Source organism: Jaculus jaculus, chromosome 9 (assembly GCF_020740685.1).
Source record: "Jaculus jaculus isolate mJacJac1 chromosome 9, mJacJac1.mat.Y.cur, whole genome shotgun sequence".
Taxonomy (NCBI): Eukaryota; Metazoa; Chordata; class Mammalia; order Rodentia; family Dipodidae; genus Jaculus; species Jaculus jaculus.
The window spans coordinates 5,451,699-5,471,703 of record NC_059110.1 but is presented as its reverse complement, the minus strand read 5'-3'; the positions used below and the strand labels follow the sequence as shown (position 1 = coordinate 5,471,703).

General features: G+C 38.5%; 2 protein-coding genes across 2 annotated transcripts in view; both read left to right on the top strand.

Moving 5' to 3' along the window:
• The window catches only part of Pacrg (parkin coregulated), a 501,453-nt gene that overhangs the window by 12,124 nt on the left and 469,324 nt on the right, over positions 1-20,005 (top strand). The window lies entirely within an intron of this gene.
• On the top strand, positions 17,818-19,758 carry LOC105944726 (zinc finger CCCH domain-containing protein 14-like). Its single transcript, XM_012951021.2, is given in 3 exon segments — positions 17,818-18,274; positions 18,276-18,441; positions 18,444-19,758. Coding segments are annotated over 3 exon segments (1,788 nt in total). The 5' UTR covers positions 17,818-17,893; the 3' UTR covers positions 19,685-19,758.

Below are 20,005 nucleotides of genomic sequence, written 5' to 3'. Positions count from 1 at the left end.
GGTCTTGCTATCACATGTTTTTCCTGTTCATCACTTATAGGAAAGTACAAAACATTTAGTTGAGGGCTGGAGAGATGACTTAAAAGTTAAGGGGGGCGCTGGAGAGATGGCTTAGTAGTTAAGCGCTTGCCTGTGAAGCCTAAGGACCCCAGTTCGAGGCTCGGTTCCCCAGGTCCCACGTTAGCCAGATGCACAAGGGGGAGCACGCGTCTGGAGTTCGTTTGCAGAGGCTGGAAGCCCTGGTGCGCCCATTCTCTCTCTCTCCCTCTATCTGTCTTTCTCTCTGTGTCTGTTGCTCTCAAAAAAAAAAAAAAAAAAAAGTTAAGGGGTATGCATGTGAAGCCTAAGGACCCAGGTTCAATTCTCGAGGTTGCACGTAAGCCAGATGCAGATTGTGTGGCACATGTGTCTAGAGTTCATTTACAGTGGCTGGAGGCCCTGGCGCGCCCATTCTCTCTCTCTCTCCCTCTCTCTGTCTCAAATAAATAAATAAATAAATAGGCAAATAAAATGTTTAAAAATGGCTTAGTCCATATAACAATATATTATAAATTTTAAGTATAGAACGTGATAGGCTTTGATGCTCATATGTCACTATGTGCCCAAACCGTGAGCACAGTCAAGATCACACATGCACCCTTTAAGTTTCCTTAGTCTCCTTTGTAATCCTGCACACTCACTCCATCCATATTGTCTAGGTAACCAGTGATCTACTTTCTTTTTCATTTGCATTATTTAGAACATTGTAAAAATAAAACTACATGAAAAATACTCATTTACATTTCAATCAACATAATTATTTCAAGATGCATTCACCTATTGCATGTGTCAATATTCTCTTCCTTTTCACTACCAAAACACATCCCATTTGTATGGACATTGCCCCGCTTGTTCACTTACTATTGATGCATGTTTGGGTAATGCCTCATGTGTAGCTACTGTGGACATTGCTGTGCAAGTCTTTCTGTGTTTATCCATCTGTCTGTCTTGCCATGGAAGTGCACTCACAACACCAAGTGTCTAGGAGAAGGAAATCAAAACCCACAAGGCCAGTCTCATGCTGCAGCTGATAGCAGAATTTATTAAGGGCAAGTCAACTTCACATTTGACATGTTCAAACAATCTCACAGAGTATGTATAGCCTATTTATTACATGAGGCTTGTTTATACTGTATACACTTAATTTATTAGCTTAATAAATGTAAGCCATATCATGGTGGATAGCAACATTCTTGAAATGTGCAAACACCTACCATTGACTTCTACATATTATTGTTCTACATATTATTAATATGACTACCATACATTACTAATGCATTATGAGGTTATATTTACTGAAGTAGATTATAGAAACAAAAGTTTCATCAGTTTTTCACTTCAATATACTTATAGCTACATTCTCTGTCTGGTATGTTAAGCATACACTTATGTTTAGCTTTTCCTCAAAAACCCTGGTAATTGGTATTTTAATATTTTGCTTCATTGGTTGAGATTTTGTTCTTTGCACATAAAACTTAAATTTATGTCAGCCTTCATTTATTTTTTTTCAAAGATAACTTAGGGTTCCTTCACATTTTATAAGGAACCATAAATTTATTTCAGCCTAGAGCCAAAAACTAGCACTCATGCTGACCTATATGCATAGATGCAATTTCATCAGTGAATTTTTAAAATGTGAATGATAGCACATTAAACTGGAATAATGAACCAATAAAAAATTTTATACCATTCAGAAAAATTATTTCTCAAGCATGCACACTCTCATTTTGCTCATTAAAATTTTCCTAGTATCATAAATTGAACAATGTGTTCCCAGGACTTGAAAAAATCAACAGATTTATTTTTGATGATCAGTTGATTGGCCCTGACTGCAAGATAGGTAATAAAAATCTTGTTTTGAGAAGCTAGTCTAGGCATTTGTAACTAGTTTGTCCATTTTGAGATAATAGTGCAGAATTCTTGAAAAAATCATTAATAAGGTATCGCTGGTACTGTTCTCATGTGAAGTGGTGTCTTTGTGAATGTGAGGTAATTATCTCCATCTAGGCAGTTATGTGGCATTGGATTTAAACTGGCAAACCTCAGATGCTTCATTAGCTAGTGGAAATACTATCACAACTTCACAGTTTTTTTTATGGAGATTAAGTGAAATGTGAATTAAACTCATGGCACATACTCAGTAATATGGGAATCACACACACTATGTGCTCAGAATATGATGGTTGTCTGTATTTTACAAGTCTGTTAGCATGTAACTGGCCTGACTTATAAACCAGACCTTTGGGAGAGGTTTTATAAGATTCTAGTCTTCGATACTTTATTCACTCGTGAGTTATATACCCAGGAACCCATAATCATGCTTGTGAGTTACTAAGGTACTGTTTTGTGTTTGCCTAATGACTTCATTGGTTTTTCCTTGGTTTAAAAATGCACTTAATTCTGTTAGGAAGGGACGTCTGTAAGTTTTGTCTCGCTGAAAGGAGATTTCAATCCATACACATTATTTTTAGTTGTGTTGACACTCAAGCAATTTTAGATGAGTTTTTTTATTGTTTGTTCTTTAACTTGTTAGGAATGAATTTAAAACTACTACCAACAACTAGCTTTAGTTGTTTTTCTGTTACAATTAATGATGAAAATCCTTGGATTTGAATAAATAATAAAAATCTAAGCACAAAAATTCATGTGTAAACACTTAGATTGTAATTTGGGAACTGAATACATTAATCCATGCAAAAAGCTTTTTGAGATTATTCCACTTCCATTTCAGTTCATGTTCGTGTCTTAATTGCGACTTGTTTCTGCTTCCATTCAGTTCAGCCACTGTAATTAAACTACATTCCTCTAGCAGCAGAAATTGTGAAATCTTTTACATCTTTGCAAGGCATGATTTTTTTAAAAATGACTTCTCTATAAATGTAGTTTACCTTCAGCTAGAAATTTCCCTTGTAAGTTTTTAGTCTTGATCTTAATTGTGAATATCAAATAGACCCTCTTGGATGAGTGATATGAGCTAATTTCAAATTTTCTCTTAACTCTACAAATGTACTCTTCATTTTCCCTGGTCTCAGCCTAAATTGGTCTGCTTGCTTCTGTAATCAGAAATTGATTGGGTTGCTGTGGAAACTGAATGAGTATATTGCTGGTTGAGGGAAAAAATAACAGAAGTACTGTTACCGTGATTGTATACCATCCCAAATGCCCATCATTTTAAGCAGAACACGGGTAACATTTTCACACTCTAAACTCAAATGCTTCTCTCCTGACAACTACTGTATGGTCAGTGTTAATCCTCTCAAGTTGATTCACATGAAAATATATATATATATAGATAGATAGATAGATAGATAGATAGATAGATATCGATAGAGATATACATATAGATATACATATATGTGTGTGTATACACACATATATGTGTATACACTCTCAAGTTGATTCACATGAAAAAAAATATATATAGATAGATAGATAGATATAGATCGATAGAGATATACATATAGATATACATATATGTGTGTGTATACATATACACACATATATATGAATGAGACTTGCTTCCATATTGAACTGTTTTTTTGCATTAAAGGAAATTTGTTTCCATTTTATTCACAGTTTGAAAATACATTATAAATTACATAATAAAATATTAATTATTTAAAAGCTAATCATAGGGCTAGAGAATGGCTAATCAGTTAATGCACTTGCTTGCAAAGCCTGATGACCTTGGTTTGATCCTCCAATACTTATGTGAAGCCAGATGCACAAAATGTGCTCTCCTTCTCTCTCTCATAAATAAATACTAAGTTAATATTTCTTCAAGGCAGCCATCACCTGCTGACCTAGTTGACACAAAGCCAGCACAAGAGAGGACATATGAGAAGAGAATCTTTGCTATTTGTAGCTAAGGATGTAGGAGAGGTGAAGGCCTATTTAAAAATAATCTTTATCGGGAATTTTAATATATGAACACAATGTGTATTGGTCATATTCCCATCATGTTATCCATTATGTCCCCTGTCTTCCCCCATCATTCCACTAAGGCCTCCTCAGTGGAGCTATCTGTGATTTACTGTGGAGTTATGAATGCACCATTCATTCCCTGTTGGGGGAACACAACTCAAGGTACACCTTACCACCCTTTGGCTCTCACAGTCTTTCTTCTCCTTCTTCCACAGTGTTCCCTGACCTTTTGAGGGCCTATTTTACACAAAACATGATCAGGCATTTTAGTATTTGAGAGCAAACATGAGCTCTGTACTTTGCAGCCTCAGCTATGAGCATAGGAAATGTAAAGACTGACTACAAAAGGACAAATTTGGCTCCCAGCAGAGGCAGAGGCAGAAGTGATGGGGGGTCAAGAGTAGTCTCTGTTAACACTCACTTCATTGTACAAAGCAACCCTGATTTTCTGGAGATTCCCTAATTCCAACAACAACAATGTATAAAATGTTGTAAGATTTCTATAGTTTGATATACACACTCAAGCCCCCTCAAGTATTCATAAGCCACATTCACAAGAGAGACCAACCCATTACAGAAAGAAGACAGAACATAGTATCCATGTGCTTTAATCCTGGTTAGAAAGAGACCCACTGCTGTGATAGATGTCCCTCTGGAGGGACTGGGGTACCAAAATTATTGTACCTGCTTTAGTTCTACTTTTTAAATTTTTTCTTTATTTATTTGAGAGTGACAGACAGATAGAGAAAGAGGCAGAGGGAGAGAAAGAGAAGAATGGGCATGCCAAGGCTTCCAGCCACTACAAATGAACTCCAGACACGTGCACCCCTTTGTGCATCTGGCTAATGTGGGTCCTGGGGAATCGAGCCTTGAACCGTGGTCCTTAGGCTTCACAGGCAAGCACTTAACTGCTAAGCCATCTCTCCAGCCCTTTAGTTCTATTTTTCTAAGTAGTGCCAGACACTGAGATAAAAGAGCTGCTTTAGCAGAAATATGTTAAAACATATTTTGTGAATGTGTTCAATATATAAGTAGTGTTGACATTTATATGATAGAAATTGTACCATATAGTCCTTTGTGGTTGTGGTTTATGCTTGTATTCATTTTTTAATTTTTGATTGACAAATTTTGATTGACAAACCATAATTGTATGTCACTTCAGGGTGGAATGTTTTGACATAAAATTAAGCTGGTTTATATATCCATCGCTTCACTTACCTACCAGATTTTATGATGAGACATTTTGAAATTTGCTCTTATATTTAAATATATATATATATATATTGTTGACTGCAGTCACTCTGTTCTCCTTTCCCTCTGAAGGCTATATCCTTTGATGCTTGCATGCCTCTGACAGAGCCTAGACTCTGATCAACATCAGCCACTCTATTCTTGCTCCCTTGAGTGTCACTGTATTAGAGTCTATGTGCCAGTGAGACCATATAGGATTTATCTATACCTTATTTCTTTCACTTAGCACAATAACCTCCAGATTCATGCATGTTGTTGAAAATGAAAGGGTTTTAAGATCTTAAGGTCAACTAGAATGCTATTGTGTGCATGTGACATTTTCCTTATCTGTTCATCCACTGATGGACACTTAGATTATTTACCTTGGCTCTGGTGAATAATGCAGGAATGGAACATGAGAGTGCAGACATTCCCTTGACATTGATTTTATAAAGAGAATTAGATTACTGGCTTATTTGGTAGTTCTATTTCTACTTTTTTAAGGAACCCCCAGACAATTTTCTATAATTGTTATACTGACATTCTGAGAAATCATGTCTCATTTGCTTTTCTTCTACATCATAACTTGTGTCTTTTCCCTTTTCATAATAATTAGTTGAGAAGATATGAAGAGATATCTTATTGTGATTTTAAATTGAATTTCCCTAATGATCAGTAACACTGAGCATTTAAAAATGTATCCATTTGCCATTCATAGAATATAAAATTATTTGTTTACATTCTTTGGCTATTTTTTTTTTTTTTGGTTTTATTTTGGTTTTTCAAGGTAGGGTCTCACTCTAGTTCAGGCTGACCTGGAATTCACCTTGTAGTCTCAAGGTGTCCTTGAACTCACAGTGATCCTCCTTCCTCTGCCTCCCAAGTGCTGGGATTAAAGGGATAAGCCACCACGCTCAGCTCTTTGGCAATTTTTAATCAGGTTATTTTCTTGTTCTTGAGTTTTTTGTTTCTTTCATGTTCTTTATATTTATCAGCCAGTTCAGTGGAGAAATTATTTGCATATCCTTTGCATGATAAGTGGTAATATTCTCTTCACTTTTTGTTTCCTTAGCTTCATTTCTAGTTTGATTTCCTCACATTTGTTTGGTTCTAACATTTGTTGCCTATGTTTGTAGGGTTTCAGCGAAGGTATCACTAGACCAATTAATCCAGTCATTACATCTATGTGATGTGTCACCAGTGTCATGGACTTGAACCCCAGTCTTTCTTTCTGGAGTATCACACTGTCAGATCAGGTGTTTAAATTCCTCTTTGAGTTGGTTTTCACATATGGATTAAGGTAAGGGGCCAATGTCCTTCATGCATATGTGAGTATCTAGTGTTCCTAGCATTACTTATAGAAGTGACTAAACTCCTCCACTGTGTCCTGTTGGCACCTTTGTCAAAACTCAGTTGCCCATGAATCCAGGAGTGTACCTCCATTATATGTGCTCACTCAGTGGTACGTATGTGTGTCTATAGGCCGCACCCTGATGATTTGACTGCAATTCCATGGCAACAGTCTGCACTCACTGGAATGCCTCCGATCATCTCACCACTACCAGGGTTGTTCAGTAAGGGGTGCTCCTTCCACATGTCATGCCCAGCACAGTTGCTCTAGACCTGGAGCAGATACAACTCCTCAGGCTCCCTGGGGCAGTTGACAGGCCTAGGAACCTAGGAGGCCCAGGACCCACGCTGCTTCAGCGTCATGCTCCTGGCCACTTTGTCTGCTGTGTGACTTCCCCTGGGATCTCTATGCTGTTTGCCATGACACTGCCTCCTTCATCCCTAACTGACTGTGAGTGATTTTGCCCTCGTAACAAGTCTAGCAATTCCCCTGGGAGAAGACAGAATGTACCTCCTGATAAGTCTGAGGATAGTGGGGAAGCAGAGGTCTGTCTCCAACTGCAGAAACTGCAGCCCAGGGAAATACTGCATGTGTGTACCATGTGAGTGTGGTAGCAGGAAGGGTTCAGACAAAGACAGCCATGATTTTTACTGTCCTAGTATTGTAGACAAGGAGGTGTCTCAGTCTCACTCCTGAGTTCTGGGAAATATGTCAAGTTATTTCAGGTGTTTCTTAGTGTATATGTTTGTGTGTATTGTATGTATGTGTGCGCCACAGCGTTTAGGAGGTGGCCGGGGACAAATGCAGTGTTTTGGTACTCTCCGTCCATCTTGTTTGAGACAGAGCCCCACTTGTTGCTGGGAAGGCCAGTCTAGCTGGCCAGCAAGCTTTGATGTCCCTGGCTCTGCCTCCCATTGCCATAGACGCATTAGGACTCTTGCCCCTCTGCTGGGAGCCCGAAAGACAACTGGGTTTCTTTCTGAACTCACTGCTCTGTTTTACTATCTAATTTTCTGTGCATACAATAATACTGTCTTGTCATGTTTATTGAAACTTTATGTTCTATCTAGAATGGAATCCTCCAGTCTTATTTAGTGATGACTTGGACTTGGGTATGTTCAGTACCTTAACTTTCTGTTAAAAAAGAAAAAATTAGATTTCCACCTAATGATACTCCTCACTTTTTAGATGAAATCAAGTGAAGGTTTCCACATATAGTTTAATAGATCACTGAATAAAAGTGTTCAAATTTTCATCTGGATATTCACATGTGTATATCAATGGTGAGAACTAATAGTATATTGAACCTTCTAATCCATGAATATGATATGTTGCCTTTAATTATTTATGATTTCCCTAGCTTCTCCCCATAGTCTGTCATAATCTTCTTGGTAAAAGTCTGGCATATATTTCTTAATATTTATTCCTTAGAACTTTTATGGCAATGTGACATTTCAAGGACTGTTTTCTAATTTTTTTCCATATGCACTAATTTTTAAAAATATTTATTTACTTGTTTGAGAGAGAGAGAGACACAGAAAGAGAGAGAGAGAGTGAGAGAATGGGCATGCCAGGGCCTCTAGCCACTGCAAATGAAGTATGGGTGGTCTTGGGACTTTTGCATACATTATTCTCCTATATATGAATGAATATTTCATTTATTTTTTTCTTTTTTTTTTATTTATTTGAGAACGACAGACACAGAGAGAAAGACAGATAGAGGGAGAGAGAGAGAATGGGCGTGCCAGGGCTTCCAGCCTCTGCAAACAAACTCCAGACGCGTGCGCCCCCTTGTGCATCTGGCTAACGTGGGACCTGGGGAACCGAGCCTGGAACCGGGGTCCTTAGGCTTCACAGGCAAGCGCTTAACAGCTAAGCCATCTCTCCAGCCCTCATTTATTTTTTTCTAATCCACATATATAATATATAAAATATGTATAAACATATATTTTTCTTGTCTTATGAAAATTCTTTGGGAACTAGGTCACTGTTCATTATAGTAGTTGTATGCATCATTCCCTTCTTCCTGATCCTAAAATAAAACCTTCAATATTTTATTTTAAACTATAACATTGATTATAGTTCTACTTTAAATTCCCTAAACAAATTTGATACACTGTTTTCTATTTCCAATTTGCTTAAAGTGTATGTCTTAAATCAATATTGAATTTTCATAAATTGTATTGGTTGAGATGTCCATATCCTTGAAATAAGTATTCTAATATTTTGTTCATAATTTATATTAATGTTGATGACTAACGTTGACTAACATTTTTTTAATTCACTTAATTTTCTTTCAAATAACACTATATCTTGGAAATAAAGCAGACATAAAAACATTGAAGAACATATAGTATGATATACAAATGTAACATAGTTGGTATATTTAACTAAAAGGTATAGTGAGATATAGCGGTTTGGCTAATACATAGTAGGTATTGAATATTAACAATAAGCTGAGAGAATGTGGACAGGACTGTAAAGATTGCTCATCAGTTAAAGGTGTTTGCTTGCAAAGCCTGTCAATACAGGTTTGATTTCTCACTGCCAGATGCATAAAGTGGCCCATGCATCTGGAGCTTGTGTGCAATGTAAGAGGCCCTTGTGCACCCATATATTCCCTCTCTTTCTCCTTCCCTCCCTTCCTCCCTCTCTCTCTCTCTCTGTCTCTCCTTCTCTCTTTTGTCTCTCCTCACAAGTAAATAAAAATAGTTTTTAAAAAGAAAATAAGAAAAGGTGGACAAAATATATAAATAGGTGCTACGCAGAAACAGAAGCAGAAGTGATCCCCAAGCAGATAAGAAATGAAAAATAGCATCCAGTGAAGTTAACATTCTCAAATAATTTTCACTTATAACTTGATTAACAATGCCAAGTCCTTAAAACTCACTTTAATGACAAGTCATCAGTAAATTGGACATTCTCATGCATTGCTGGTGGGAGTGAATGAATATCTACTACTTTAAACCCCACCCTCCAAAAATATGTAGTGATTTGAATGTCAAAATACTACAATCTTATTATTAGCTTTTGCATCAGACCAGCTGTTAATACTTGACAAATCATTGTTTGCTTTGATCCTTTATCTCTTTAAAATGAGGCATCTAAAATGCATTATTTTATACCCATTCAAATTCTATATTGCTGTAATATGCAGAGTTGATGTTTGTACTTGTTTCTAGGCATAAATAAATTATGTGGTGCTTGAATGAGGCACAGCTCTTCCATGAGTTCTTTTGCTTCCTCTTGACCATTGCTTCTGTTCTGCTTATGTGTAGATTTTGTAATCAGTTTTTGCCTGATCTTGATCGCTTAGTTTCCAACTACTTGTCCTGCGACTCTCTGTTTCAGTACTTTGTGCAGATTTGTAGATCATCATAGGTGGGAATTTGAGTTTGGTGGACATATTTAAAAGCAATGTACAAGAGTGGTAGGAACGTGGATGAGGTCTGGGAAGATGTTCAGGGCTTAATAACGCTTGCTGTGCAAGCATGAGGATCTGCTTTCAATCAATGATACCCCCCCCCCAAAAAAAAGCCATGTGTGGCTACACATGTCTGTAACCCCATCCCTGAGGGCCAGAGTTAGGAGCATCCCCGTGGCTTAGTGGTCAGCCAGACTAACCAAAAAGCAATAAGGTCTAGGCTCAGTGATGTCATTTGCCTCAAGAGAACAAGGTGGAAGACTGATAGAGGAAACAAGTGATTTATTCTTTGGCCTCCACATGAGTGTGCATCCATGCACAGATACATGCATAGGTCATACACATGTACACACTCAACACCATATCAAGAAAAAAAATCGCATGGATTACAGAGCCAAATGGCTTGACTTGGAAATCCTAGGTACATTAAACATGTGCTCAGTGAGCTTTTAAATTTCTTCTTTCAGTTCCCTCACATGTAATTGAGGTCATAAGAGATTGGGGCTTATTGAAATATGGAGAGTAAGCTAATGTATCCAAACCACTTGGCCTGCTAAATACATGTTAGATGTTTTTAAAATATATATTTAATTTATTTATTTGAAAGAGAGAAAGAAAGTTGTTGAGGGAGAGAGAGAAAGAGAGGAAGGGAAAGAGAGAGAGACAATGAGCACACCAGGGCCTCTAGCTACTGCAAACAAACTCCAGATGCATGTGCCCCTTGTGCATCTGGCTCATGTGGGACCTGGGGGACCAAACAAGGGCCCTTGGGTTTTGCAGGCAAATGCCTTAACCACTAAGCAATCTTCTCCAGCTCAGATGTTTTTATTAGATACATTATTATATACATATGAATATGTATATTATCATATACCTATTCACATATATTGTGACTTAAAAATAACTCATTTCCTTTGCCTTAAACAAATAAAGGTAACTATATACCTGCAAAATTTAAACTCAGTTTTCATGAAATTTTCCAAAGGATTTTTAAAATCTTAAACATGAATAATATTTAAATGTGTTTCACTTGAAGATAACATACACTTGAGAGCTTAAGGGAAGTCTTGACCTTTTTATGTTATGTGACTTTGCGTTCCTAGGCATTGAACAAAATGTAGACTACTCCTTGCAAATATTGATATGGAATTTACTTCTTTGTCAATATGAATAAAGCAGATGGAGAGCCATTTGTCAGGAGAAATCTATACCCGGAAAGCAGACATATTAGGATTTCCACTGGTTGCTACCTATCTTGTGTATAAGCTAAGACAAGACTGCACTGAGGAAAACTGATGCTCTTAGGAATAAAAATGTTTTTGTTGGGGAGGATTAGAGCACTTTTAGTGTTTATATACTGTCATTTCACAAGCCCACAGGAGCCCAGGAAAGGCTCTGGCATCACAATAAATTTGACTTTGGCTGCGGGGCGTGTGTACCATGAGCATTCTCACATAACTTCAGTCTCCAGAGAATGTTTTCAGGTACTGAGGAAACATGCAGTAATAAAAACTCTAGATCCTCACCCAACATCCCGTCATTGTTGAAGGAATGATGGGTATCATTCATTTTGATGAGACTTATAGTATATTTACTCTCTTACACAGTGTCATCCCAGCTTTACCAATACTTACAGTAAATAATGCTTCTTTCACCATTTTGGCCAAGTCTGAGTATAGTTTTGGGATATATGTTATACACACACACACGTACATATAAAGAGAGAGAGAGAAAATTTCTACTTGGTTTCATTAGATGAATAGAACATCTAAAAATTCACTCAATGAATATATGACCAAGTCTGAGCATTATTTTTGCCTATAGCTATATAAATGCAGCTTCATGTATATTTTTGTATTTAACAAACATTTTTCGTACAGTCCAATATTATGCCTTTTTGTCTTGGAAATAAATATTCAGATATGTTTACGTGCTTTTTAGCTTGGTTCACAGTAGTCTGAGGTAGGCATCCTTGGACAAGTGATTTGGGGTGGGAATAAATGTAGCAAGAGAGGAGAAAGGAGCAGTAAGCAATAGTGTGATCTCCAGTGAAGTTAAGCCTCAGTGTGATGCCATGAAGATACTGTACTAGAGATGCAATCCTGATATAAGCCATAGGAGGAAGATATTGGAAATGGGATATCCTCTAGTATCTTTTAGCTATCAGAAATGAAGAAGGGGGCATAGCTCCCAGGTACCTCTGAGCAAGAACTTTCCAGTACCTTCAGATAGTCAGCAGTAGCTATGACCGAGCTGCTGTAGAAGGAGGCATAACTTCTGAACGAGAATCTGTTAGTCTCATAGTGCAATCCTTCTGAGAAGGCTGTGGGTCTGGCCATGGCACACAGGGTCCCTGAAGACACAGGGCATGCACAGTCCACCACAAGCTTCCATCCCTTTGCTGTATGTACTCAAGGCTACTGTCGATGGAGTTGTTGTGTCGGAAGAAGGGGAGTTTCAGACAGACTTGAGAGTAAAGCCCACTCTCTGAGGCAGGAAGGACTGAGGAAAAGCTGAGGAATACTGAAAGGGGATTCTAGGGAGAGAAAGGGGTCAGTTGCTAAAGTGGGATTCCAGCAGCAGGAATAGTACACTTATTTCATGTACTGATGGCAATGAATGATATGTGACTGAAGAAGCACTGAGAGGCCAGTGTGGCTGCTAGCCAGAGAACTAAGAAGAGCCTTGAGATGGTAGGAACTGAAATGAGGAGAGGAGGAAGGAGAGGCCTTTTAGAAGGTGTATATCCCCATAGGCCTTTGGAAGAGCATTGCCTTGTACACAGGATGTGATGCGCAGTGACACACAGTGGACCACAGGGCTTTGTTGTGGAAGCAGGTGGACTGTAGCTATGCTGGAGACAAGAGGAGATGGTGACCTAGGCGAAGGTGGCAGTAGTGGTGATGTGAACGTCCACGTCGGTTCAGAGCAGGCATTTGCCAATAGCTTGGGTGGGCTAGGGAAGAAGAATGAGACTCCAGTTGTTTCTGCACTTCTCCATCTCATCCTGTGCCTCGTGTAGCTGATGCTTTCAGCTCTGCCTGCTTTGGTAAGACTCAGCACTGTTCCCCATGTGGACTCTTATAATCTGAGACTCCTGTGTTTTTCCCAAGCAGAACCACTCAGCACCCCACCTCAGCCTGTCTCTGGGTCCTCTTCTGCTTATCTAAGTGCTAATTCTCCATTACCAGTGCTGTCGAAACACCACCCATGACTGGGCTTTAACATTTACCAATAGGGGTGAGCTCCTGGAACATTTAAGAATGATTTTTTCTTTCCCAGTTCACTACAGTATTCTTCAGAAAAGCACGATGGCTTATTTCCCTGCCAATATGTCTCGTCCCTTCAGAAACCAAATAAGTTTGGTTATGAATGTTTGGTTATGAATGACTCTGCTAAGTCATGTCTCTCTTTTAATATAATCATCCTATGTGATAGGTGGTAATATTCTAAATTTATAGTTGGAGATTGAGTCACAAGAATTGCCTAAGGTAAAGCACCCAAATGAGGGGAGTTTGAAAAGCCTATCTATGCAGCGCACAGTTTATATACATTCTATTCTCTTTAAAGACACAAAGAAGCAAATGGGCCACACGCAAAGCTGTACTTGGTCATGGGACTTGGATCTTATGTTCATTGCATCACTGTCCTGAAAGATACTAATTGGCACTTAGTAAGTTCTCAGTAAGTGTTGTGTGAATGAATGATTTTAATGAGGCATCGTCACAGACGTTAGAAAGTGCGGATGGAGACCACACCTCTGAATGAGGGCTTCCTTGCAGATGTAGTATTCTGAGAGCTCTGTAAGACAAGGAACCATTTCAGCAAGTTGGAAATAGGAATCCCTTTGCTCCAAGAAAGACAACCAAGTGAGAACAAAAGCAGGAAATTGTGCACAGCATAGTTTTTCTTGTGGTGGCTATACAGCTCAGTTATGCATCACTGAAGAGCTGCACATGCAGGAGCTTGGACCTCATCATCTTTCCACACTGGAGAGCTTTGGAGTGTTAGGGAGTGAAGACAATGGAGGACCTAGAATTCATTTTCTTTATACTTGTAATTTTGTCTTAAAATATGTGTGATGCCGGGCATGGTGGCACATGCCTTTAATCCCAGCACTCAGGAGACAGAGGTAGGAGGATCACCGTGAGTTCAAGGCCACCCTGAGACTGCACAGTGAATTCCAGGTCAGCCTGGGCTAGAGTGAGACACTACCTTGAAAAACCAAAATAAAGAAAAAAAAAGGGTCACATGCAAGAGGATATATCTATGTGTGTGTGTGTGTGTGTGTGTGTGTGTGTGTGTGTGTGTATGATACCTAATATGTGGAGAGATATTGAGATGTATAATGACTCAGTGCTGTTTTTCTCATTAATACTATTTTATATTATGTGAACAGGTGGTTATTTGTATCTTGTAACATGCTATAGATGTTGGATTTTAGAATCAATGTTACATACAGAAAGGTGAATAATCCATTTGTGAAGCAGATTACTTTTGCATTTTTCAGACACAATCTTTGCTTTTTCTATCTACCAAACTGCTGATTTGATTATAGTATTATTCTGATTAGAATATTGTTTTATGGGAAAATGGAAGCTTGATTTATGTTCTGTGCTAAGTATTGACACCAGTGTACCATGTGTGAGCGCTATTTTATCTTCATAATTAAGCATACAGTGCCAGGTTTTCTTCATCAATGCATTTAAGATTAAATTTAGCTGAAAATATCTACTACCAACATGTGGGTTCTACTTTCATGAAGCCAACTAATGATCCTGGCAGATACTGTATTTTTCTAAATTTTAGGAGTTGCTTCCCACAAATCAGAAGTATCTAGGCTTTTAAATTTATAATATCCATTCAAACTTTAGATGTCCTTGATTAATAAAAATACATGTGACAGCAAAGTACAGCTCTGCTTTTAAGCTGTTAGAGAGAACATAAAATGATTATGGCTCACAGTAAATGTTATTATGGTCCTAAGATGTTTCCTGAGGGATTCAGCAATCTCCTGCACTTTCTTTAATACTGACCCTCTGTCCTTGAGAAGCAGCAGGAAGGAGGATGGCAGAGGCAAGACCACTGTCAGGTCACCTGTCACAGCAGTGACAAGTCTCTGATATAAAACCTAATTTACAGTTTGAGAAGCACATCCATTATCCTTCAGATTTTAAAATAGAACATACATCAGCAAAATGATAAAAGAAAGTGCTTAAGAATTATGAATGTCAAGGACTATTGCATATCATAAAGTCACAACCCTTTTTGAGTAATACTTAAAATTTTAGTACAGTCTAATGATATTCACATCTCAGCTCTTTGAAAATGGGTTTTTTAGGATTCCAACTATTGATAAGGTAATATTCTCACCAGTTAACCACTGACTTCCTTTACACAGAGGCAGATGGCAGTGTTCATATTTAGATACCACTATTAGATAGATGTGAACCAAGACATTTCTAAAAGAACTTAAATACAAATTTTCTTCTGTTGACTTGCTTTGAAGCACAGTGCAGTTTTGTCTTCATTTCCAAATGGCAATGTGATTATGATTCCCGAGTCTTTTCACTCCACGTATTCTCCACTACTGGTTGTGCACATGACTCACAAATCTTCTCTCTCCACGTATTCTCCACTACTGGTTGTGCACATGATTCCCAAATCTTCTGTCCACGTATTCTCCACTACTGGTTGTGCACACGACTCCCAAATCTTCTCTCTCCACATATTCTCCACTACCGGTTGTGCACATAACTCCCAAATCTTCTCTCTCCACGTATTCTCCACTACTGGTTGTGCACATGATTCCCAAATCTTCTGTCCACGTATTCTCCACTACTGATTGTGCACACGACTCCCAAATCCTCTCTCTCCACATATTCTCCACTACTGGTTGTGCACATGACTCCCAAATCTTCTCTCTCCATGTGTTCTCAACTACTGGTGTGTGTTTGTGACTAGTTTCTGAAGTACATTTCTAAAATTTTACTGTTCCCTTCAAATACAAATAAACTCTCAAAGTCTATGTGAATAGCTTGGATTGTATTCTTAATCATAATAAGTTTTATCATAGTGACTTAGTATGTTAATTATGTTACCAATTAGATACTTTGAGTCTAGCATTTTAAAAATACTTTCTTATAGCTGAATCAATACTTAAGCATAAATCATTGTAATAAGTTAATTTATTAATAGACTAAGATTTGAGGTCTGACAATAGGCCAATAGAAACGTTGAAATATTTGCTTTGTAGTTTAGCAGACATTCAGAGTTTTTCTTAAGTTTCTCAAACCCATATTTAGAGATAAAAGACTGACACAAGCAGTAATTTGTAGTGCTTCATAGAGAATCGATTACATATTCAATTATCCACTGCTTTCCCTCTAGAAATTATGCTTGGTTTACTTCCTTAATGTCTGAGCATTTTCTATTTAATGTAAATTAATATGTATGGTAAAAATTAAAACAGAGATAAGAGTAATGAGACTAAAAAGTAAAATATATTTCTGTCTACTTTGCCTACTTATATATCTGTCACATACATATATACATACCTATATTATATGTGTCTATCCTAATAAAGCTAAGACACCTCTTGGTTTTGGCTCCTTGTCTTTTTATCAGCCAATCTATCTCACACAAAGACTCAAGCATTCTGGGCATGGTAGCACACACCTTTAATCGAGCACTGGAGAGGCTGAGGTAGGAGGATCACTGTGAGTTTGAGGCCAACCTGGGACCACATAGTGAATTCAGGTCAACCTGGGCTAGAGTGAGACTCTACCTCATAAAAAAAAAAAAAAAAAGCAAAGCAGGGATGTGGGGAGAGAAATAAAGCTCAGGCATTTCTCTGAGGTCTCTTTATCTGGGGAGGAGAGAAAACATTTTTCTCTTCTCTAAACCTGAACCCTTGGAACCAGCACTCTTCCCTTCTAAACTTCCCTTTTTTCCCATATCTCCATTCAACAGGCACCATGAACTCTGAGAGCCCTTTGTTTATAGCTCTCTTGATGGTGAGAGAACCCCCAAGTGTTTTATCCACCAGATGCTTAACCTATGACAGTACCCTGAGGGAGGCCAGAATTTTCTCACCCCATATAGCCTCTTGTTTGTACCATTAAACACTAAAGTCCTACTTCCTCTTCTGCTTTTGTCTTCTTGCTTCAGCCAGTTCAACCCTCTTCTATCAGGTCAGTTTTTTCTCCTAGATATCTGAGCTTATGACATATGTATGCACATTATTATTATTATTGTCATTTTTGCCTAACATGTATTATCATTATTAGTTTTAAATATGTGTTTATTAGAGAGATTCACCTATGATTTATCTTCCTGTTCTAATTCTTTTTAATGATTTTGGTTTGCAAGAGGAATTTCTTGTAATTAGCTAAGGTGCATTAGAAATTATTTTTTCTTCCTGAAGAATGTTGTAAAATTTTAATGATTTTTTTTTCCTTTAAAAATTCTGTAAAACGCAGGCGGCGGGGGCCAGGCTTCAGGGTGGGAGCCCGCGGCGGGCTCCAGGTAAGCTGAGCGCTGGGCCCGGCCCAGTGCTGCCGCCACCGTGGAGCCACGGAGATCGGCACCGAGATCAGCTGCAAGATCCAGAGTGCCAATAAGGGGAAATTGCAAGAATTGGGAGCTTATGTCGGCTTCATGGTGTGTTAGATAAACTTCGCTCTGTTACAACTGAACCCTCTAGTCTAAAGTCTTCCGATACCAGCATCTTTGATAGTAATGTGCCTTCAAGTAAGAGTAATTTTAGTAGGGGGGATGAAAGAAGGCACAAAGCTGCTGTCCCTCCTCTTGCTGTTCCTAGCAGTAGACCTGAAAAAAGAGAGCTCAGAGTTTCTACGAGTTCACAGGAGCAAAAAACCACTAATGTCAGACAGACTTACGATGATGGAGCTTCAACCTGACTAATGTCAACAGTGAAACCTCTAAAAGACCCAGCACCCTCTGAAGATGTGATTGATATTAAGCCAGAACCAGGTGATCTCATTGATGAAGACCTCAATTTTGTGCAGGAGAATCCCTTATCTCAAAAAAATCTTACAGTGACGCTTGCATATGGTTCTTCTCGCCCTTCAATTGAAATATATCGACCTCCTACAAGTAGAAATGCAGAGACTGGTACTCACCTAAACAGGTTGCAGTTTCAACCGCAGCAGAACAGTATTCATGCTGTCAAGCAGCTTGATATTCAGAACACCCAGATATATGAACCAGGACGCTTGTGTGAACCAGAAGTGCTCAACAGCTTAGAAGAAACTTACAGTCCCTTCTTTAGAAACAACCTGGAAAAAAATGAGTATAGAGGATGAAAACTTTCAGAAAAGAAAGTTGCCTGTGTTAAGTTCAGTTGTTAAAGTAAAGAAATTCAGTCATAATGGAGAGGAGGAGGAGGAAGAGGACGATTATGGCTCCCGGACAGGGAATGTGTCCAGCAGTGTGTCAGTACCAGCAAAGCCGAGAGGAGACCTTCTCTTCCACCTTTTAAACAAGCTAACAAGAATCTGATTTTGATGGCTATTTCTGAAGCTCAAGAATCTGTAACAAAAACAACTAACTATTCTGCAGTACCACAGAAACAGACACTTCCATTTGCTCCCAGAATTCGAGCTTCTCAAGAAGAATTGCTAGCAGAAATGGTCCAAGGGCAAAGCAGGACAACCAGAATAAGTTCTCCCATTAAAGAAGAGGGAGCAAAAGAAGAACACACAGAAAACATTCCAGGAAATCAACAGAGACAGTTGTTATCTCGACTTCAAATTGACCCGGTAATGGTGGAAACAATGGAGATGAGCCCAGACTACTATGACATGGAATCCATGGTCCATGCAGACACCAGATCATTTATTCTGAAGAAGCCAAAGCTGTCTCAGGAAATAGTAGTGACACCAAACCAGGAGTCGGGGATGAAGACTGCAGATACCCTTCAGGTACTTTCAGGACACGTTATGCAGACACGAGATCTTGCACAACCAGATAAACCTGCAAGTCCCAAGTTTACAGCAACGCTGGATGGTGTCCCCAGCCCCCCAGGATATATGTCAGATCAAGAGGAGGAGATGTGCTTTGAAGGAATGAAACCCGTAAACCACATCGCAGCCTCAAACAAGGGACTCAGAGGTCTCCTCCACCAGTTGCAGTTGATGAGCAGGCAGCTTGAGGACCCAGATGGTAGCTTTTCTAATGCTGAGATGGGTGATCTGAATATGGCACAAAAGCCAGACAAGCTTTTGGAGTGCTGCAAGTACTGGCATGCTTGTAAAAATGGGGATGAATGTGCATACCATCATCCTGTTTTACCTTGCAAAGCCTTCCCAAATTGTAAATTTGCTGAAAAATGTTTGTTTATGCATCCAAATTGTAAATATGATGCGAAGTGTACTAAACCAGATTGTCCCTTCACTCACATGAGTAGAAGAATGCCAGAACTGACTCCAAAAGCAGACACTTCACCATCTCCATCTTCTAGTGGTCAGCGCTGCCGCTACTTCCCAGCTCGTAAGAAGATGGAGTGTCCCTTCTATCATCCAAAACACTGTAGGTTTAATACTCAGTGTACAAGACCAGACTGCACGTTTTACCATCCCTCCATTACTGTACCACCAAGACATGCCTTGAAATGGATTAGACCTCAAACCAGCGAAGGACACCCAGTCCTACCTAGCAGAAGATCACGCTGTTTGAAAGCTTCCATCTCCTGATGAAAGATGTTCTACAGAACTTGTCAAATCTTTGAAATTTGAATATATTGCTTTCATAATTATTTTATTGCCTAGCTTAAGTGTCTAATTTTTCACGTTTGTAAGTTTATTAAGTGGTTTCAATGTTGTTTTGTTTTTGTTTTGACTATGAAAGACAGTTTAAAGAAAGAACAAGTCCTATTAAAGCATTTGAGGTGTGTTTGTAAAAAAAAAACTTCTGTAAAATATCTCTGGAACATTGCTTCATATATACATTTTTAACTAATACTTTATGTACTTAATTCTCTATAGGCAATGAGAGTATTTGATTTTGGTATTCCA